Source organism: Mustela nigripes, chromosome 5 (assembly GCF_022355385.1).
Source record: "Mustela nigripes isolate SB6536 chromosome 5, MUSNIG.SB6536, whole genome shotgun sequence".
NCBI classification, from domain to species: domain Eukaryota; kingdom Metazoa; phylum Chordata; class Mammalia; order Carnivora; family Mustelidae; genus Mustela; species Mustela nigripes.
The window spans coordinates 148,234,095-148,254,835 of record NC_081561.1 but is presented as its reverse complement, the minus strand read 5'-3'; the positions used below and the strand labels follow the sequence as shown (position 1 = coordinate 148,254,835).

Sequence of the window (20,741 nt, the reverse complement as noted above, 5' to 3'; positions counted from 1 at the left end):
TCAGCCAGCAGCTCAGCACATCCCCCACGTCCCACCAGCAGCTCCAGGAAACCCGTCTTCCACCCCAAATGTTCTCTCACTGCAGTCCCTCAGCATCCATGTGACTGGAGACAGGTGTCGCAGTCTGGACCACGTCTTGGTAACCCCACCTCTTGGGGCCTCGGCTTCCGTGTGACCAGCCTACGGCCAGCTGCTGTGCTCAGAGACCCAACCCTCACACTTCCAGATGTAGTTCCAAGAGATCCATCCTCGACTCTGCTCCCATGGTAACCACTCCAGACCTGAAGCGAGGCTACATTAAAAGCTTTCTGAATCCCCACCTTATAACCCTTCAGCAGCATACTATCAGACCACATCTAATTTCTCCATCCTATTTTCCCAAATCTTCCCCATAAACATGGTTCTCTGTGAGCACAGTCTGAAGGGACACACAGAGTTTCCCGTAACAATACACACGTTACAACCTAATCCACATTAAAGCAAATTTCTTCTAAAAATATTTTATTGAGTTACTTACAGAAACGGATCCCCTCAGCTGGCTGCGCTTCTCACGACTCACGCATCTGAGCACACACTGGGCTATTCCTCAAGGAATCACTGAGAAAATGATCATTTCGATCACGTCCAACTCCTTCCTAAGAGAATCCCTCTGGGTCTGTCATGCGAAAGGTCCCTGTACGTTAGCCATCTCCGAGCACTCCTCTTGTTCTTCCAAAAATTTTATTCCTTTCTTCCTCCTCTTTGTATTTTCTTTCCCTCCTCATTTTCTTTTTCTTTTTTTTTCCCTTAGGGCACATATTTCTAAGCCATTTCGAATCTTCCAGCAGACAGGACAGGACAGCTAAAAACATAATGTCACCCGGAGCTCGAGAGTGACGGGTCACATCACCCATGGAACTAGCAAGCAGCCCGCTCTCCCCACTGGTCTGAGTCACTGACGCTGCAGCTCCCACGGAACATGAAACTGAGACTCAGTTAGAAGGTGGCTGAGGACCCAAGTAAACAAGTGACAGAGCCCGTGTAGCTCCCCGTGGGGAACACATCCCTAACACAGCAGCCGGTGTGAGTTCCGAAGACATGGAACCCCTGGCAGTTTCTGTCAAGTGACCAAGCACATCGGAGCCAGGGTCCACAGACAACTCCACGAAAGCAGACGATACAGGCTGAGAGAGGGACTAACACTCTTGGCGTGAACGTAATATGGGCGTCAACGCAGCGCCCCATGGGTCTGCCCCGCTGTCCCATGCGCAGACTGGATTTCAGTTATGGTCATCGTCTGGGTAGGGTTGGAAACCCTCTGACTTGGGTTCGGACTCCAGAGAAGGAGTCCACCATCAGAGAATCGCTGCGAGTCCCAACGTTCAAAACCCTACACCGAGTGAGTGAGTGAGCGAGCAGATGCAGAGCAGACAACGGGCCCCCAGCAGCTCCCAGGCTGCGAGCATAAGGTCGGGGAGGACCGCAGGGCAGTTGGGCCCTGCTCGGTCAGACACCCGCACAGAGGCCCGATCGGTGACACGGACCTCACATACCCAGCTTCTTTCCAAAACTCAAAATGACTATGCTGTCATTCTGAAACAATCAAAACTAACTGACAAGTTTCTAACAAATATTTTCTTTGCCGAATACAATTACAGGTTAATTACAAATAAAAGTTTTATGTCAAATACCTAAATAACTAAAAACATACACGCCCAATTTATAGCTAAAATAGTAAAGTCATCTGTTTTAACTCTCTCTACGATGTGCTCGAGTCATCTCTAGCAGATGCCCGGGAGCAGAGGAGACGAGGCGGCGGAAGCGTGTACAGAGCACGCGCTGCCGTTTAACTCAAGGGGCTGACAGGGACAAAAGCTGAACTTCTCTACATATACCTTGTCTTGCAGATATGACTTGGGAACTACTAGGTACATGAAATTTTTAAGAAACAAACCTCTAAAATCAAAAGCAAAACAAAACGAACAAAGCGAAGTATAAATCAGTATGAGTGTCTGACCCCACAGTCAGGGATCTAGGCTGTCATTTCAGAACATCATAATTTCGTAGTGCACCTTAGCGAGCATACCCACAAACAAGTATGCAGAAAAGCTGAAAATTTTTTCAGTATAACGCTGTTGTTAATATGAGCATTATTTTTCTTTTGATATTACTATTTATCATAAGGAAAAGCAAAAATTACGTTATCAGTATTAGGTGTGAAGAATTTTTAACCTAAGTGAAAAGATACTCAGATCTTCTGAAATCAAAATAGTAAAACAAAACAAAACAAAAACAAAAAAACCAAGGTATTTGAAGTATTTCCTAGCTCATCCACCAAACAGGCGCACAAGCAAACACTAACCAGGAACAAGGAGCAGCCCCAGCAACCAAATATTTGTCCCACAAAAAGAAGAGGAGCCCTTGGAGAGACAGCAGCTTCGTAGGTGGGGCAAGAAATGCACTGGGTGGGTGAACTGGACGTCCTGTCACACAGGGACACCCGAGAGCACTGAGGACACGTGGGAGCTTGAGGTGCCGGCGGAGGACACCCGCGCCACCTCAAACTGACAGCTCAAGAATCAAAAGGACAGTAACGGCAACAGATGGAAAAATATTGCCAAGTTTTAGCTCTACGAGTTCATGGAAACATTCCACAAACACTGCTCGGCTGTGCTCACCTGAGGACGGTAACAGGGAAGTATTTCTCCCCTAGAACCCTAAAGCTGCATGTTCACGTGACTGAGCACAGCAGGAGGAGAAACGGCCGTCTGCAGGATGCTGTCCGCAAACTCTACAAGACCAACAAGCGCCCAGTGACGCATCCTGGAGGGGAGCTAAGAGACAGGACCGGAACCCGGGGTGACAGACATGCCAAGCAGGGGCCACATGCAGGTTCCATGCAGCCCCCGACGTGACTGGACACTTCTCTGAGGCCATCGGCAGCACGTGACCAGTGACAGAACAGCAGACAGCACTAGGAATTAGCCTGGATTCTTTTGCACGTGACAACAGAACTATGGTTTCTTCTGTTTTCATTTTTCAAGAATCCTTACCTCTAGGAAAACCGTGAAATGGAAGATGAAACACTGAGAAATTTGGGATTTGCTTCAAAACAGTCCAATTTAGGAACAGGAGCAGAGACGAGACGCGCATCCTTAATCACAGGCGCTGGGAATGTATCTACCGTCTCCTTCCATACGTATTTCCCAGAATTAAAAACTGACAACTAAAGAAGAGCCGCACTGGGGAAACTGCGTAACTAACCCTAAGTCTTAGGGAAGGGAGCTCCTGCGCTTCAAGCCAAGCTGGGCCTGCAGCAGCCGGCTGGGCGCGGCCGGGGCCGCGCGGCCAGGCCGGGGCCGCGGGGCGGGGTCAGCGCGGGGAAGCCCGCGGTACCTGAGTCCGGCCGCCCGTCCGAGCTCCGGAACTCCTGCATCCTCCTCTCCAGTTTCTGCTGCCGGCGGCGCTTCATCACCACCTCCGGATTCGAGATCGTTCGCGTGAAGCTGGTCTCGGGCATGTCTTTGTAAACCTCGGCAGCCAGCCGGGAATTCTCCCTGGAAGACAAGAAAGGTACCGCCGGTCTTTTCTCAATGTGGTGTTAGAAAGAGCTGGGCTGTAGTCACACCCATGCGTCCCTGGCGGACGGCCCTGGGGCTTGCTCTGTCCCGTGTGCCGCGGGTGAGAGACGCGTGCTGACGAGTGCCGCGGGTACAAAACAAGGTTCCTCTCATTACAAGCAACACACTAAAGGGAAATTTATAATCAAGATTTCCCAATGAGTTTATGTGACTTAATTACTGTGGATTCACCAGTCAGTCTAAAAGAAAACTGTACTAATTACACACATCAGGAATTTCCACCAGCGGTTTCCTAAAATAGACAAAATGAGCAATACAACATTCCAACCGTAAGAAATAAAGGAACAAATATACTCTTACTGAGTAAAACTGTCTTAAAATTACAGTAAATCTTGAGCTCAAATAGTACGGTTTTTTAACAAAATGATTTACCAACATTCACTTTCTTGAAGCTAAATTTTCAAAAGGAAAAGGAATGACAAGGAGTCAACCACAGAGAATGAGGATGAAGCTTGCAATTAAAGACGGACTGGTGACTAAATTTTGATAAATACTCTTTGAAGGTGTCATTTTTAATCACAAAAATAGTTAAAAACCAATCAAGCACTTGGGTGCCTGGGGGGTGGTGGGTGCAGTCGGTGAGCCTTGAACTTCTGGTTTGGGCTCAGGTCATGGTCCTGGGGCTCCAAGAGCAGCCCTCACAGCAGGGAGTCTGTCTCTCTGCCCCTCCCCATGCTTTCCAACAGCAAAAAAAATCAAACTTTGAATCAGCTCAACTGGATGATTTAATTCATTCTAAGTGACTAGTTTTCTGAACACAGACAATGTATCACCAGGTAAACTGCACTGATAAACGGGACGAGCGAGCCGCAGCCCACATCTCAAACGCTCTTATCTCTGGCATTTCTCCTGGGCCAGCACCGGGCTTCCGCGAGCTCTACTGCTGATGCTGGAGAGAACCTCACCATGTAATACTGTGCTTGAGAGTTTGCGCTCATTCGGCAGACATCACTGCCTGAACCCACTCTGATGCGAACCAAAATGGGCCCGAGTCTACTCTAAAGTAAACACCATTAACTAAGGAACAGTTAAGTGTCCTCAACAGATACAGAACGCTGTTGCTAACAAACAGAATATAGACGGTCAGTGAGTGTACAAAAAGACATCTGCCTTGTTAATGATAAAATAAATGCGAGCTATGGGAGCTTTTATGCACAGTTCCCAGGGCAGTAGGAAGCAGGCAGGCTCGTGGGCTCCAGCAGACACTTCCAGGGGCAGCCTGGTGACGCATACGTCCTCAGACTGCCAGAATCGTGGTCCAGAGCGCTCCCAGAGCTGGAGAGCGAGGATGCCCATAGTAGTAGTGCTTGTAATACCAAAACACCTAGGAACTACCTATAGCACCCAAAAAGGAGCCAGTGAGATAAAATTATAAAAAAAAAACTGTGAGACCATGACATAATCATCTAAATTACTTCATGCTTTTATGACAATACATCCTTGTGAATGTATATATGCATTTATGGGACATACTCCAGTGGAAAAATGTCATTTGGAAAGCTCTAGTTTTAAAAGCCCATAATTATACCTGTTTAAAAACTCTATACATAAGCTACATAAACAGATAAGTATGTATTTGTGTATGAGAAGCAAACTACAGGGACACGTGAGTGGCTCCGTCAGTGAAGCATCTGCCTTCCACTCAGGTCATGCTCTCAGGGTCCTGGGATCGAGCCCCGCATCGGGCTCTCTGCTCAGCAGGGATCCCGCTTCCCTCCCTCTCTCTGCCTGCCTCTCTGCCTGCCTGTGATCTCTCTATCTGACAAATAAGTAAAAAAAAATCTTAAACAGAAACAGTAACCAAAAAACCTACAGTTCTTTTTGGGCTCCTGTGAGGACAGGTGATTCCTCCTCTCTCTCTGACAAACCCCTATGCTGACCTTCTACCGTGATGGTGTCACCTCAGCACCGGAAGGACAGTGCGGACAGCACGCTGCAGGCACAGCCCGGCGACAAGAGGCCTCGGGGGCAGCACACACCATGCCGCGGGCCAAACGACCAGACTGACGCACGTGAAGACGGGCAGGACGAGGCCAAGCTCCCCCACCCAGGGGGAAGGTCAGCTTCCTCTGATGTCTTTTCTGTCATCATCAAGATGCAATGATTTCCCTTACTGCAGCAGCCCTGAGGTCAGAAGCTCAAAGGTCTTCCGAGAGGAAGTACAGCGAGGACAGGGCTGGTGTGTCGATGTAAGGAAGGGGAGCTGAGGGCTGGAGTCAACCAGACAGGGCGTCTGAACCCGGGCTACTGTTCGGGCTGTTCCTGCCTACCTCGGGGGAGCAGTCAGTGGAGGGAAGGACTGCAGGACGGCACTGCTGCCTTAAAGACCGGAACACCAGAGACAAAAGGCCAAAGATGAAGAAAACACTGACCTCAGTCGTCTACTCTGAGAAAACACTACTGCTCACCAGCGTGCTTCTCTGGGACTAGCAAACCCACGAGACAGGTAGGGTCGGCTGTCGGCCGTAACCCTTGCTTAGGTGAGACCCCCCACACAAAGAGCCAGAGGCGACCAAATTAACTTCCCAACGGATAGTCACCCTCTTCACAGTTTCTCCGGTAATTTAACGAGCAAAGGGAAACAGAGATACTTCCAGAATTACTTACGTGTCATCCCCTTGGAAAGGCCTGTCATCCTTATCAGATGCCTGCCTCACGGCCTCTTTTTCTCTCTTCTTTTTCTCCTTCTTTTCTTTCTTTGAGAGCGTTCTCTTGAAGTTCTGAATAACACCTTCTTTCTCCTGCTTTTCAGGTCCGTTGCTTTGAGCCTTCTGGTGAAAGCAACATCGTTACTATGATGGCTGTTACACAGAGTCACAGAAAGGTCTTTGCGGCCGCGCTAACCGCGTGTCGCATGCTACCCCAACACCCCACTACAGAACGGGGACAGGTCCGGGCGATGGGAATGTGCTTTACCTTGACTGAGCTAATGGTTACAGGCATGTATTTAGCAAAGCTTAGTGAATTATACATCCAAGGTCTGTGTGTTTCACTGTGTGTATATTTTATCTTAATTCAAAACTAATATGTAAGCAAACAGAAAACCAAACCCACTAAGAAAACTAGGGTAGGAATCATAAAATCTGATTTTCAATGAATAAAAATCCAAATAATTTACATAAAGTTACTTTTTTAAAAAAAGCCTAACCAAAATATGGAAATAACTGGGGTCCTGGGTAGCTTAGTTGGTTGAGCGTGGCACTCTTTTTTTTTTTTTTTTAGAAGATTTTTATTTATTTATTTGACAGATAGAGATTATAACTAGGCAGAGAGGCAGGCAGAGAGAGAGGAGGAAGCAGGCTCCCTGCTGAGCAGAGAGCCCGATGTGGGGGCTCGATCCCAGGACCCAAGGATCACGACCTGAGCCGAAGGCAGAGGCTCCAACCCACTGAGCCACTCAGGTGCCCCAAGCGTGGCACTGCTCATTTCATTTCGGGTGATCGTCTCAGGGTTGTGGGACTGAGTCCCTGCACGGGACTCCATGCCCAGTGCAGAATCTGTCTCTCCCTCCCCCTCTACCTTTCCCCTTGCTCTAATAAATAAAAACTTAAAAAAAAAAAAAAAAAAAGGCAATAACTGTTTAAATCATTATCTACTTCATATTTAACTTCAAAACAAATGTTAAGCATACTGTAAGAAGCTGACTTTTTTAGAGCAAAATTATTAAGTAACGTTTGTGCTAAGACTTCCAATTTCTTTCCCAGACCTTATTTATCTGCTTGTTAGTTCTTAATTCACAACACGGCCTGCTAGCAGATGACACAGAGGCTTTTTTTTTGGTATCATTAACAGGCTGGTAAAGAATCCAGAAAAGCACGAAAGAATAGTAACCACCTTCTGTTTTATCTAAGTTAGCATTTCCATTTTCCTTGCTAGCCACTTCAGCACTGTCCTACCCCTCATTCGAGCTCTCATGCACACGGAAGAGAATCTCTGGCCCACTGCAAGGCACATCAGCTGAAAATAAGGGGGCAGGAATTAAATAAAACATGGACCAAAAGAAGAAGAAAAAGAGAGAGAGAAAGATGTCCATTTTTCCTTTATATGAATTTGCTACGAATGCCAAGCCACTGAAGCACGTAACACGTAAGGCCAAGAACACATTCTGTGTATCTAAAACTCTTCAGCACGGAACACCGACATCACAGAAATAAAGTGGAAAGTCTCTGTTTCCAGAGTGAACAATGGCACTCTTTCCCAATCTGTTGAGGAAAATGATTAAACAGAAGACTTTTTTCAAAATATCCTTGACTCTTGCGTTTGCCATGATTCGTCAACACTGAATCTAGCGTAAGGTGCCACTTGATCTGACACAGAGATGACCGCTGGTCTCGAGTCCTGTCTGTTTCGTAGTGCTCCGCAAAGAACAGCGGCACAGGAACCCCCATCTCCCGACCCAAGAGAGTTTCAGCATCACCGCATGACCTCAGCCCAGAAAGTCTGCTAATTTCTAATCTTACACAGGGTATGAAAAAGGTTGAAAATGTGCCCTATTAAGTTGTATCTGAAAAATCCACACATAATAGGTTATTAAAGTTCTATTTTCCCTTATGATTCTTATTAAAACATATTCTGACTTTCTAATTTGGTAAAAAACCTGGGGCAGATTACCTGATCATTCAATCTCTTAATAACAAAAGCTTCCATAATGCTTTTTTGCAAAAGTAAACAGCAATATTGGGGATTATTTAGTGAAACAGAGGACGAAACAGAGAGAAGTAGGAGTCCTTTCCATTTGCTTACTGGGAGAAGGGCAAAAAAGTCATTTAGGAAAAGCAGCAGACGGGACAGGTCAGTGGAGTCCCCCCATTATCGTGAATCTGTCATTCACCACGGTCAGACCTGGACCCGGGATGTGGTCAGCACGGGACGCGGCCAGCACGGGACGCGGAGGCCCTACCTTAGGAGGAAGGGCATCATTCTCGTTCTTAAGGACGAATCTGCCCTCTCGATCATCTTTATTCCAATTCAACTGAACAACAAGGGGCTTCTCATCTATATCCAATCTTCTTTCTTCTTCAAATCATGAAATGAGAAAAAATTAAGTCATGGTTATTCACCGGCACCAGCTAATACAACATTCTCCTAGACGTTTAATTTATTACTATGCTAATCCCAATTAGCGTATGTTAATCAGCACAGCAAAGCTACCTAATGCTAATACAATATTCTCCTATAAATTTAAATTAAGATATAAAATACTTTATTACCACAAGTACTTACTAACAGGCTGAAATGTCATTTAAACTGTTCCGTGCTAGTTTTACTTACTTACTCTTTTGTTGCCACTGTAATATATACTACCATGTACCCAGTGCCAAACACTGAGCAGGGCTAATGTCCTTATGACATTTAGAATCCAACTGGGAAAATAAGAGAAATATACACAAACTAGGGGGGGGAAGTATACAGGGCTTTGCTATCAGCCTAATTCTGTAAATCAAATTATCTCATATATGTAACTGGAAAATAAGGAAACAATGTTAACATAACACAGGAGTTCGGCCAACCTGTGAGATTCCCTTCTCACAGGAGTCTTCCTATCCCTCGTCTCCTAAGCTCACCAGGTCCAGCCCTCACAGCACCTCCCACCATGAAACCACCATCCCATGTCCTCGTCAGGGTGAAGTGCTAGGGTTAGAATACTCCTTCTTGTTTGCTAGGCATGTACTGGTCAGGACAGTGACCGAGTGGGCATCCTGAGAGCCTGGCACACCTTGGCCGCTTAGTAGAAGCCTACAGCTGGCAAAGAGCTTCCACGTAACTGTAGAATGTCCACACTGAGGTCGGCAAACACAGGAGGTGGAGGCCAGCTGGAGAACCACCACGGTAAAGGAAGCAGGAATGAACGGGACAAATTTAAAGGATAAAAAGACTTACACAGGCTTTTAGTAAATACCGTTTATAAACAGCAATGTTAATTATAAGAATACAGAAATAACAAATTCTAATTTATTATTTTATGAACTGAAAATATGAGAAATGAAAGAGCAATAAATTAGGGAATGGATGAAGTTTGAAATTCCTGCTACAAACCAAAATTACCAAGTTCTTCTTGTTGCAAAATTTGTACTAGATCGAAATTCTTCACAGTGTATTTTAAGAGAAATAACTTTGAGAACAACTAAGTTGAAATCGTAACAGTAAAAATAAAACCAAGGGTAGGGTATTCTAGAGCACATGAGCCTACTTATTAAGCGTAAACGCAGTCAGGGTCCTACCGCAACTTGGTAACTTTAAAATCTCTTTCTGCCTTAGTGGGTCTCACACTGTTGTTTTTAGGCAGAACCCTGTTTATTTTCCCCGCGGATTTCACATAAGGAATGCTGAAACACAGAAAGGAGAGGAGCGGAGTCTCGTGGACTGCGGGATGCGGCTCGGGGCCTGGGCTTACTGCACGCTGGACCTTCAGTTCACAGGCAGGAGGCAAGGGGCCCGCGGAAACATCAGGGAAACGAGATGCACTGGGTGGGCGCTATAGGCACTGCTTGCCGCAGGCAGCCCCTCGTCCACACCAGACCGCCTCGTCCCCTCTGCTAGCGCCACGGCAGGGTCAAAGCAGGAGTTCCGTGGTGCTGGACAAAACCAGCAGCGCTGCCCCAGACCCACACGGTCAGGAAATGAGGACACACAAACCCATCAGGGATGAAAATTTTAGTCTTCCCTGCATTTTACGTGCACAATTTTTTCAAACATCTATCAAGTTGTTGTTAGAGCATGAATACTTATTAACTTGTCTGAACTGAACTACTCAGTAAAATGAAATGTTAATTATTTCCTTTGACCCACCCGTGCCACTGAAAATCACGGACACCCTATGGGCTCCCTGATCTGAAAACTGAGAACAAGCACACGACGGCTCTCCCTGCACGGGAGGCACAGGTGCAGCCCACTGGGACAGGGACAGAGTCAGCCTGTCCCAGCCGCTCACCTCCGGGTGAGGGCGGCTTCCCTGCCTTCTCCAGACACCTTTATTGGGCACGCACCGCCTTACAAGTAAGACAGTTTACTTTTTAATTAAAGGAAATTGAAAAGAAACTTCATCAAAATCATTCTATTTTTAGATCTCAAATTTCAATCTTACGTATTATCCCAAACACTTCATTTGGTGGCTTTCAAATGACCAAAAAGTAAAAACACAAAAAGGTCTAAGAGTGAGTTATTTTCTTCTCGATAACCTGGTAATAAGGATTCCAAGGTAAAGGAAAAACTCAACCTCAGAAAAACCATCCAGAGCAAAGTACCCTCTGCTGAGATCTAGCTTTGGCACCGTCTGCGTGTGCGACGTCCTCATGACGTCACCAGAGTATTAAGTGAGCCTGACCCACCTGACATCCTACTGGAGAAAAGAGTGTGTGGTCGTACCCAAATCCACACAGTATGAAAGTGTTCCCCGAATTCCGCATGTACAAAGAAAACTGTAATTCTGAAGTTGAGACAACTGATGCTCAAAGAGGGCTCAGGGCTCGGGGATGGACTTGAACAGGTGCCACATTCCAGTCTGGATGGAACGTAATCTTTCACGTGTTCACTGAGAGCTGCCTTTTTTTTTTTTTTTTAAAGATTTTATCTATTTATCTGACAGAGAGAGATCACAAGCAGGCAGAGAGGCAGGCAGAGAGAGAGGAAGGGAAGCAGGCCCCCTGCTGAGCAGAGAGCCCCACGTGGGACTCGATCCCAGGACCCCGAGACCATGACCTGAGCCGAAGGCAGCGGCCCAACCCACTGAGCCACCCAGGCGCCCCGAGAGCTGTCTTTTTTATCGGTGACTCCATACTTCCGAAGGACTCATAAAACTTTTAGAGATTTTCACATTTCTAATCAGTCTAACTTAAAATTGCTGCTTGATATAGATACTTAGCATATTTTCAGAAACTTTAAACTTAATTAAAAACAAGGAGAAATTACTACCTAAGACAATTTCCTCAAGATGCCCTAATCATCCCCAAAGAATAATGAAAATATACTGCCTCACATTAGAAAATACTCATTTTTGTAAGACTGATGACTCATACTCACATAACGTCTAATGGGGTTAAAATTAAGTGTCATATTATATATAACCTGCACGTAAGAGTTCTAAGAACCACGGCTCCAGAAGCAAGCAGCGCCCTGCATCATCGGTGCGCGGGCAACACCTCGGGCTGCCGAGATTTTAATGAGGACACCCCACACTAGCGTGTCCCGGCTGACCCCGCACCGGAACACCACCTTCCCGCAGGGTCTCACATGGACATTTCGCAGACACGCCACACTGTGCCTGCCCCTCCAGAAAGAGAAGCCCCCGCAGGAAAGTAGGCGGTGACTGGACCGCCCCACGGACCAACGCGCGTCGGGGATCTGGAGAGACCCCACCAGTCCCCTAAGTGTGTGCACAGACCTCCACTGACGTGCACTTCATAGAGGGAGTACTTGGGGGACGACAGCATCCGCATGTCCGGCCGGAATTTCTCCGCCAGCGTCTCGATCACATCCTGGGTGGTAGCAGTACTAGACACCCGAATGCATTTCGTTGCAAAGTTTCCAGCAGCTTTATCTTGAAAATAAAATCTCATCACTCCATGGAATTCCAAATCCTAAAAGAAAACAAAAAGATATGATTTTGGAAAAATAACATTCTAAACTCCTCGGCCACGCTCACTGCCCCCAGCGCGACTGAGGTCCACAGGCTCATGGGTTCCTCCCACCCACCACCCGCCACGCGAGCCCAACCAGTCGTCCGCCTTCGACAGACACCACAGATCCAGCCACAGTCTCATTCAAAGCAAGTCAGATGATGTCAATCCTTCCCGTTACTCCTGGCAACGACCGTCCTACCGGCTCAAAGCCCATCACAAGTTAAGTTTTTCTCTAATTCCTCCCAATCTATTTGCTGATTCTTCACTAATAATTATGACCTAATAACTATAATAGTTATGGAATAGTAAAATGTGGCTATCTGTATAAACCATATGAAAAGTAAAGCAGAAAATGAAACACTGACATATATTTCTAACCCCAAAGCTTTACTATACTTGCTCGACCCTGTCAGATCACTAGGCAGTCTGTCCTATCCACTTCCCACTGCCCCAGGGAAATACAGGGTAAGTTAAAATGTGTGTAAAAAGAAAACACACACACACACATACACACACCCCATTGAAGCACAGATCTTGGGTTGAAATAGGGCCACTGATTATGGGGGTGACACTGAAAAAGCTTTATCAGTTAGCAAAATGGGTACTAACAGCCCTGCTCTGGTCTCTCAAAAATCCTATAAACTGTGTCTTTGTACAGCTCAGGTCAGATGGCAAAGAAAGTCAAACAACATCCTTTTGGGAGGTTTGTCTTTTACTCTGGCAACCCTGGACCTCCATGAAGTAACAAAACCTTGGAAGACGCCCCTGAACTGTGACCATGCATGTCAGCACAGCACCGTACCACTGCGACCAGCACCGTGAGACGCCGCTGAGCTGTGACCGTGCATGTCAGCACGGCACCATACCACTGTGACCTAGCACTTAAGCACAACATTCCTGGTATCAACAACAGCTCCTGCGTGCCAAGTACGTCCTATACTTCCTCAATGACAAGAGCTGTCTGAACGCTTTCCCCTGCAGAGCTTCCCCAGCTCTCCTCTGCTGGCTGGCCCTCTCCCCTCACCGGTCCCCTGGCCTATCCCTCTCATCATCCAAACGTTTCCACTTCAGGTTACACTCTTCCTATCCACCCCCCTCAGGCTATCCTAAGACGGCACAGGAGGAAACAAGAATTATTCTAGACATTTAGTTGAATAAATTTAGGTCTCTATGGGAGTCTTACTTCAATCCCAAAATTCTGACGCTCTCATCACCACTACTGCTCTGAAATCATCTTTAGATTACACTAACAGTCTCAAACATTAATTGGAAAAACTACCCTGGCTCCTCCCATGCCTCATGCTTCATAGATGAAGTTAAACCAAAAAGGCAAAGTAGCCTCGCACTTGCTCATTTTGCTAACACAGTAATCTTCCATCATGTGCGGCACAACGAAGCCAGGTGCGCTTAGACAAGATAGCACCACTTTCTCTGGTAGCTGCCCACGAACACCTCCACGCTACCAGACGTCAAAGATCGGGGAGCGAACGCCCAACTGGGCAAGAACACAGAGGAAACCATCAAGAATGAATTTGGTACTGCAAGCATGGAAAAGAGGAGACCCCTCAACCGCCCTCATGAAAATGCCTTATGTACAGATTACTACTGTTTTTAAGAGGAAACTACAAATACAAAATCTCCGTTATTAATGTGGTTTTGCTACTGATCTCACATAAAATGTTGAGATAAAAGGAAAAAAAGGAACAAACCCAAGGGTAGAGATCCAGCAAGCAACAGCATGTCTACAGAGAAATAGTATTTCTGTTGATGTTTTTAAAAAAAACAAATCTCCAGGTTCTACAGCGAGCCTAAATAAAGCAGCCTACTAAAACTACCTTTGATTTCATTTGCACTAAATAAATGTCAATAAATATTAACTTACTTTGCCTGGTTACCTCATTATCACACAGAATACCTGAGTATTGCTATTACTAGAATAACACCTGAATAAATTAATACATTAGCACTGTTTAATTATTCAAAAAATAAGTTTGGCGTGTGTGACTAAGTCCACAGAATTTTATCAGACCTGAGAAGATTGATAAAATCAAGTTCCTGAACCCCAAAGATCAAACCAACTGTAATAATAACTAATATATATTAGTTAAAATATAACTATAACTAATAATAACTAACATATATTAAGAGCTACTGTGTACCAGATACTAAGAGTTCAGCATTTAATTCCTCGAACATGAATTAGGTGCTGTTATCATCCCAACTTTACAGGGGCTAGAAAACAAGGTCCACAGAGGTTTTACGTCTGTCTGAACTCAGACCAGACAGCTTGCCAAGGAGCAGGGCTGAGACACAGACAGCATGAGCTGTCCCCTGAAACCGCAACTCTTGCACCACCATGCCCTAACCCTCCTTCCAGAAGCTTCATCTTCTAGAGGAAGATGGGTACGAATGTCTTCCGTTTCTTTACAACACGTAGAAGAGGGGTTCCAGAAAAACAGTGAAGAGAAAGAATTCTGACACTCAGAGGGGTCAATAACTTGCCACAACCCCTACCTAGACAGATCTGGCATCCGGATACAAGCATCTCAAAGCTCACTCTGGGATCGGAGGCGAGGCTCACACCGTGCATGCGCGGTGCCTGATGAATTTCTCTATTAGCCTGTGAGCCTGCACGCTGCGAGGTGCGAGGGACACCTGGAGTTTGCAGCAGGGCAGAAATGAGTTGGCATTTCAACTTAATAGCTGTGTCTTTGAGGGAGTGCTCTGATATGCATGTGAGCTCCAATTTCCTTGATTATAAAATACAAATAAGCTTGTTTTGCGGAGTAAACTATATAAAGAACGAGCCAGCAGCACTCCCACTAGACAGAAGCTTTCCTGAGGGGCCTCTGATTCATTGCTCTAGGCCCTCCCTCAGTCTCTAGTACATTGCTTCGCACATAAAAGTAACAACAAATTTGAGTCAAAACTTCCAATAACAATATCCGATTCTTCCAGCTGTGGTTTGTCTGTTCTGAACTGATAAGGACTCTGGGACAAAACTTTAAATCTGTAATAAGCAGCCATGAAGTTTCAATGACAGGCTAACATTTATAACTGTACGAAGACCACTGCTTCCTTAACAAAGTCCTTACACAAACTACCCAAAAGACAACAATATTTAAAATTAAAATACACTGTTGTAGGTCCTCCAATACCTAAATGTACTGCCCACTTGCTAGCAGCATATTTTCAGGAAGAAACTTGTGTTTGGAGCAGGCAGGCCAGTAACTGGGGTACACCGGGGTTAGCTCAGGCAGCCACCATGTGCCAAGGGCAGTAATCTAGAGGCAGAAGATACAATGTATCACCTGTTTGTTTTCCTTTCTTTACAGGTTATTTTTTCCTGACAGGAAAACAAGTTTCTTTCTTCCCTAAAGGTATATACTTACCTTTGTATAAAATTCTCCCTGAGAAATATCACCACAAGGATTATTACAATGGAAATGGAACACTACTTGGGCTAGACTTAATGACAACTCAGAAACAAAACTATTTTAATATTTATCAGAAAGAACAGACCAAAAGCACTGACAACCCCAAACCGCAGAAGGCTGTATCAATTACTAGAGAGTCAATGCAAAGAACCAAGGGTTAAAGGTGGAGATCCACTTTGAAGTATTTTACCAATATCTTAGTCAATGAAACTGATCATTAAGTCACCCTCCCCAAACCAGTAAAAACTCACCAGGGCAATCCTAAATCTCCTTTTGCCCAAAGTACTCAGAAGCACTGGCTCTAAAGCCAATCGGCGGACAGGGCTAGTCCATCCTCCTCAGTGTGACCAGCACTCGTGTGAAGCCACTTCTAGCCCGCAGCAAAGCAACGCGGACTGTAACGGGTAGTCATCCGACTCCCCGCGGAAAAAAGGGCCGCCGACAGAACACACTGCTTTATTACACACAGAAAATTCATTCCTAACGCTGGTGCTTCCAAAAATAGGTGCAAATGTTAAGAAAAAATACGGCTGTGCCTCAAAACACACACACATTATTAGTACATAAATTGATCAACTAGACAAGAGCCATCTGAGTGTTAATAATTTAGGTAGAAGATAGAAAAAAATACTTGAATATGGGTTTTTGGAATCTTACTTACATGAACACTGTTTCTTAAACACCAGAACTTCAAGGATACTCTTCAAAATTATATGCATTTCAGGAAAGCTTAAAATAAGTGACAACTGTAAAACGACGTCCTGGCCAGGCTCATGCTTACTCCTCCCATGGCCTTCATTCCCAGCAGCCCTTTCCCTGTCCTTCCGGCCTACTCCCCATTCCTATGGGGGGGGGGGGCTCCTAAGAAACCCGACGTTTTCTTTTTAAAATATTATTGATGTATTTCTTATCACGTCTAATTCCCATCCAGTGCTACGTCAGTTTCAGGTGGGGAACAGAACAGCTCAACTACAGCGAGGTCTCGGCGCTCACCACCGCACGTGTCCTCTTAACCCTCACCTGGTTCACCCAACCCCCCAACCACCAGTTTGTTCTCTGTATTAAGAGTCAGTTTGTCGGGCATCTGGGTGGCTCAGGCCCCTTAAGCCGGGGCCTTCGGCTCAGGTCATGATCTCAGGGTTCTGGGATCAAGCCCCGCATCCGGCTCTCTGCTCAGCAGGGAGCCTGCTTCCTCCTCTCTCTCTCTGCCTGCCTCTCTGCCTACTTGTGATCCCTCTCTTTGTCAAATAAATAAGTAAAATCTTTAAAAAAAAAAAAAAAAAAAGAGTCAGTTTGTCTCTTTTTTCTTTGCTTATTCACCCTTTTTCTTTTCTATTTAAAAGATTCTAAGTCATGTCTGCACCCGATGTTGGGCTCTAACAACCCAAGACGGAGAGTGTAGGCTCTGCCCGCAGAGCCGGGCCGGCGCCCCCGTTCTGTTTCTAATGGCACTAATTACAGCACCCTGTAAATGGTACCTTACAAGGTTTCTGTAAAAATTAAGTAAATGGGTTTGTTTTATACTGAACACCCTTCAGATAACTACAGAGTACAGACTAAGAGTTTCCTCTTGGGGCACCTGGGTGGCTCAGTGGGTTAAGTGTCTACCCTCAGCTCAGGGCATGATCTCAGGGTCCTGGCATTGAGCCCCACATAGGGCTGCTCAGTGGGGGGGTGGGGGGTGTCTGCTTCATGCCCAGAAATGTTGCAGAATCTGTTTCCTCTTGTGTGAGAAAGGACTTCCACAGGGCACCACTGCTCTGAGGGCAGGAACGCTAATGGGCATACAATCACGTGAGAGCACGCCTCTCTGACCCCGCAGTCATATGTTTATAATAAAATAATTCAAATATCTTTTGTCTGAAAATAAATTTGTAATCTGTTACACACCACAGTGTCCCCCTGTTCAAGTGTGAGCCAACTACTTTACCTCTAACATCTTGATGCCAGTTCAGCAAAGATGAGAAAAACCAAGTTTACTGAACTAGGGGAAAAGTTATCTTTCAGGTGGAAAGCAAGTTTTCTGGATCAAAACACATACACACACACACACCCTCAAGAACAACAAAGCACATCTCCCATTTTACAAACTCTTAACAAAAACCCATCCGGTGCACACACACCTTCACACACTATAAATGCGCCGTCACCCAGTGGAAAGCACACTGCTGCGAGAACCAGGAGGGCCCCCTGCTATCTGAGACGCTCAGCGGTGCTGCCGGCAGGGACTTCTTACCTTCTGCTGCCCCCATGGCTAACACTCGCGAGCCTGGACTCTGCCAACCGTCACCGCGAGCTAAACCTGCATTCCGCTGCGAGACCCTAACGGAATCAGTAATCTACCCAGTTCCTAAGTCCACATCATGGGGGGTGAGGGGGAGGCGTCAAAAAGTGAAGGTTTTCCCGAGGGAACTCTTAGACTTTTTAAGTCTCCAATAGCTACCACACATACACGTACTGCGGACTGAAACAAGATCAGTTAGACAATATACTGAACCACCTGACAAGAGAGCGATCATCACATTCATGATCAAAGACTATGTCTATATTTCGGTGTATATTTCAGTGTAATCTTTAAATGTATTTACATAACAGATATACAAAAACAACCCTAAATGCCACCAATCCGAGGTTAAAATCAACTTTGCTGAAGATTCTTTGGAAGTCTAGCAAAGCCCATCAATCTGTTCTCAGAATAAAAATTTTAAATGCATTAAATAAAATACAAAAGATTACAAAAGAAACAATTACATTAAAACACAATAATTAAAGTAATTTTGGGGGCACCTGGGTGGTTCACTTAGTTAAGCATGTGCCATGGGCTCAGGTCATGATCCCAGGGTCCTGGGAGCAGGGAGCCTGCTTCTCCCTCTGCCTGCAGCTCCTCCACCCCCTGCCCGTGCTCTCTCTCACTTACTCTGTTTCAAATAAATAAAATCTTAAGAAACAAAAAAAGAACAATAAATCTTGAAAATTTTTAAGTCATGGGGATGAATATAAAGGAGTTTCATCTATTTAATTTCCTTATTTAAAGTGTTTAATATAAAAATAAATTATAATTACAAACTTACTATTAATGAAATAAATCTATTTGCATAAAAATACAGATGCTTTAGAAAAAAATTCAAGGAGCTGGATTCTCTAAGAAGAGAATGAAGTAACACCAGAAGCTACGTGTCAGCGGCCCGCGCTGGGCAAGCAGCAGGTGTGCGGAGAGGGAGGGAGGGAGGCAGGGCCTTGGAAACGGGCAGACGTTCGCTGGGACTCCGGTGTTTTCACTGAACGCTCACGTGGGCTCCCGGCGAGATGCCTGAGCTCTCCGGTTCCCTGCCTACAAAATGGAGAAGCGACTCTGTCCCACCGCGTGTGGGGTCAACACACCCCTGCGGTATCTAGAAGCAGCCGCTACGAATGAGGCACTGACGTTGCTCTCTCGCCACGGCTCACACGTGACCATGGGTCTGAAGGCCCCGAATCCCATCTCTAGCAAAACAAAATACAAAAGCAAACACAATGGAGCCCGTAAGAAAAGTAACTGAAAAACGTGAAATAGTTAACTTTATAGAATAAAACTGACACTTTACAACACTTATAAATTGCTTTTGAAGCTCAATATCCAAAAGTTTCCAAGGATCTGACTAGAACCAAATCCACATACACAGAATTCCTGACCTCTGTCCTCAATATCACAGTGGGATAAGATCAAAAAGAAAAGCCAAGAATATAAAATTAGAAAATGTGTTTTTGTAACCTGCTTCTTAAATCTGTACTGAGATTCTTTTTCAAGTACATAAAATGTTAAAAAGGAGTTTCAGGGCACGTGGTTGGCTCTGTCAGCGAGGTGCCTGCCTCCTGGCTTCAGCTCAGCTCACGGTCCCAGGGCCATGGGATGGAGCCCCACATCAGGCGCCCCACTCAGTGGGGAATCTGCTTGGAGATTCTCTCTTTCCCTCTTACATGCCCCTGCTTACATGTTCTCTCTCCCAGAAAAAAAACAGAACAAAATAAGTAACTAAGAAGGACCTTCTAAAGCTGAGCAAAGGTAGCGCACCACAGCAGCTGTACACACAAGCAAGCGGACGGTCATGTCCCGCACTTACAGTAGCTCGCACACCGAAGTAAATTCTCTGCTGACTGATTCAAAGAAGCTTCCTATAATCAAAATGCTGCCATCCGTATCTTTCTCCTCTAGTAGCACAGCAGACTAAAAACTGAATTCATAATTCAACCTACTTTGATTAAAAAAACAAACAAACTTCACGCAACCTTCCTAAATTAAAAATATTCTCCAAGCTCTATGGTAGAACCGCATTAGTACGACCCTAAAATACAGGCTGTGGTTCGTCCTCTCTGTCCTACGCAAAATACCCAGAGGGGGCTGGGACAGAGGAGAAAAGAAAGAGTTAGAAACTAACTCATCGTGGGACCGCCGATGCAGCAGAAGTGACATGGACTAGGGTGGTCTTACAGCAGGAACTTCACAAACTCGACAAGCCCTCTGGTCAGGGAGGCTCTGCGCTCGCCAGGCACATGGCCGGCACTCTCCCCCTTGGGATCAGGAATGCTCCTGAACCGCGCAGTCAGTGCCAAGCAGGACCTTCCCACCTGACTTGCCGTCTCCCTCTGCCTTAGCCAATGACCCCAGCGGACCGGAATGCCACTTAGGACCAGGCAAGAGAAAAACAAACAGGTAGGTGCGTAAGTCGGCACAGGGACCTTGAAAAGGAGTCCTGTCGCTAAGGAGGATTTGTAAGAGCGCTAGTTTAGAAAAGGAACACAGAACCTCTATGTAGGGCAGAGCCACGCCGAGGACAGCTCACAGGTCAAGTGAGGCGCCTTCTGAACAAAAACTGCGGAAGAGAATTAGCACGGAGAGAGGCGGTCGCCGGACAGACGCATCTTAATGTCACTGAACACTCTCCCCAGAGTACTCTCACCTCCTCGCCCGGCTCCTGCCAACTGGTAAACAGCCCGAGCTAATGCACGCACACACAGACGACAGAAAGCACACTGTGGAATAAAGTCCTCAGGTAATTAGCACAATGGCATAGACACAACCTCACAGA

General features: G+C 45.8%; 1 protein-coding gene across 18 annotated transcripts in view; it reads right to left on the bottom strand.

The window, feature by feature from the left end:
* Window positions 1-12,196, bottom strand: part of AFDN (afadin, adherens junction formation factor) — a 97,764-nt gene extending 85,568 nt beyond the window's left edge. For 8 of the 18 annotated variants that reach the window (XM_059401426.1, XM_059401435.1, XM_059401430.1 and 5 more), the window contains exons 1-4: window positions 12,001-12,196; window positions 8,521-8,636; window positions 6,228-6,391; window positions 3,376-3,536 (exon numbers count right to left, since the gene is read on the bottom strand). In XM_059401426.1, the coding sequence (XP_059257409.1) occupies window positions 3,376-3,536; window positions 6,228-6,391; window positions 8,521-8,636; window positions 12,001-12,175 (616 nt within the window). In that variant the 5' untranslated portion in view covers window positions 12,176-12,196. The remainder of the gene's footprint in view (window positions 1-3,375; window positions 3,537-6,227; window positions 6,392-8,520; window positions 8,637-12,000) is intronic. The other 10 variants (XM_059401439.1, XM_059401437.1, XM_059401441.1 and 7 more) reach the window with 5 other exon arrangements.
* Between the last annotated feature and the right edge of the window lie 8,545 nt (window positions 12,197-20,741).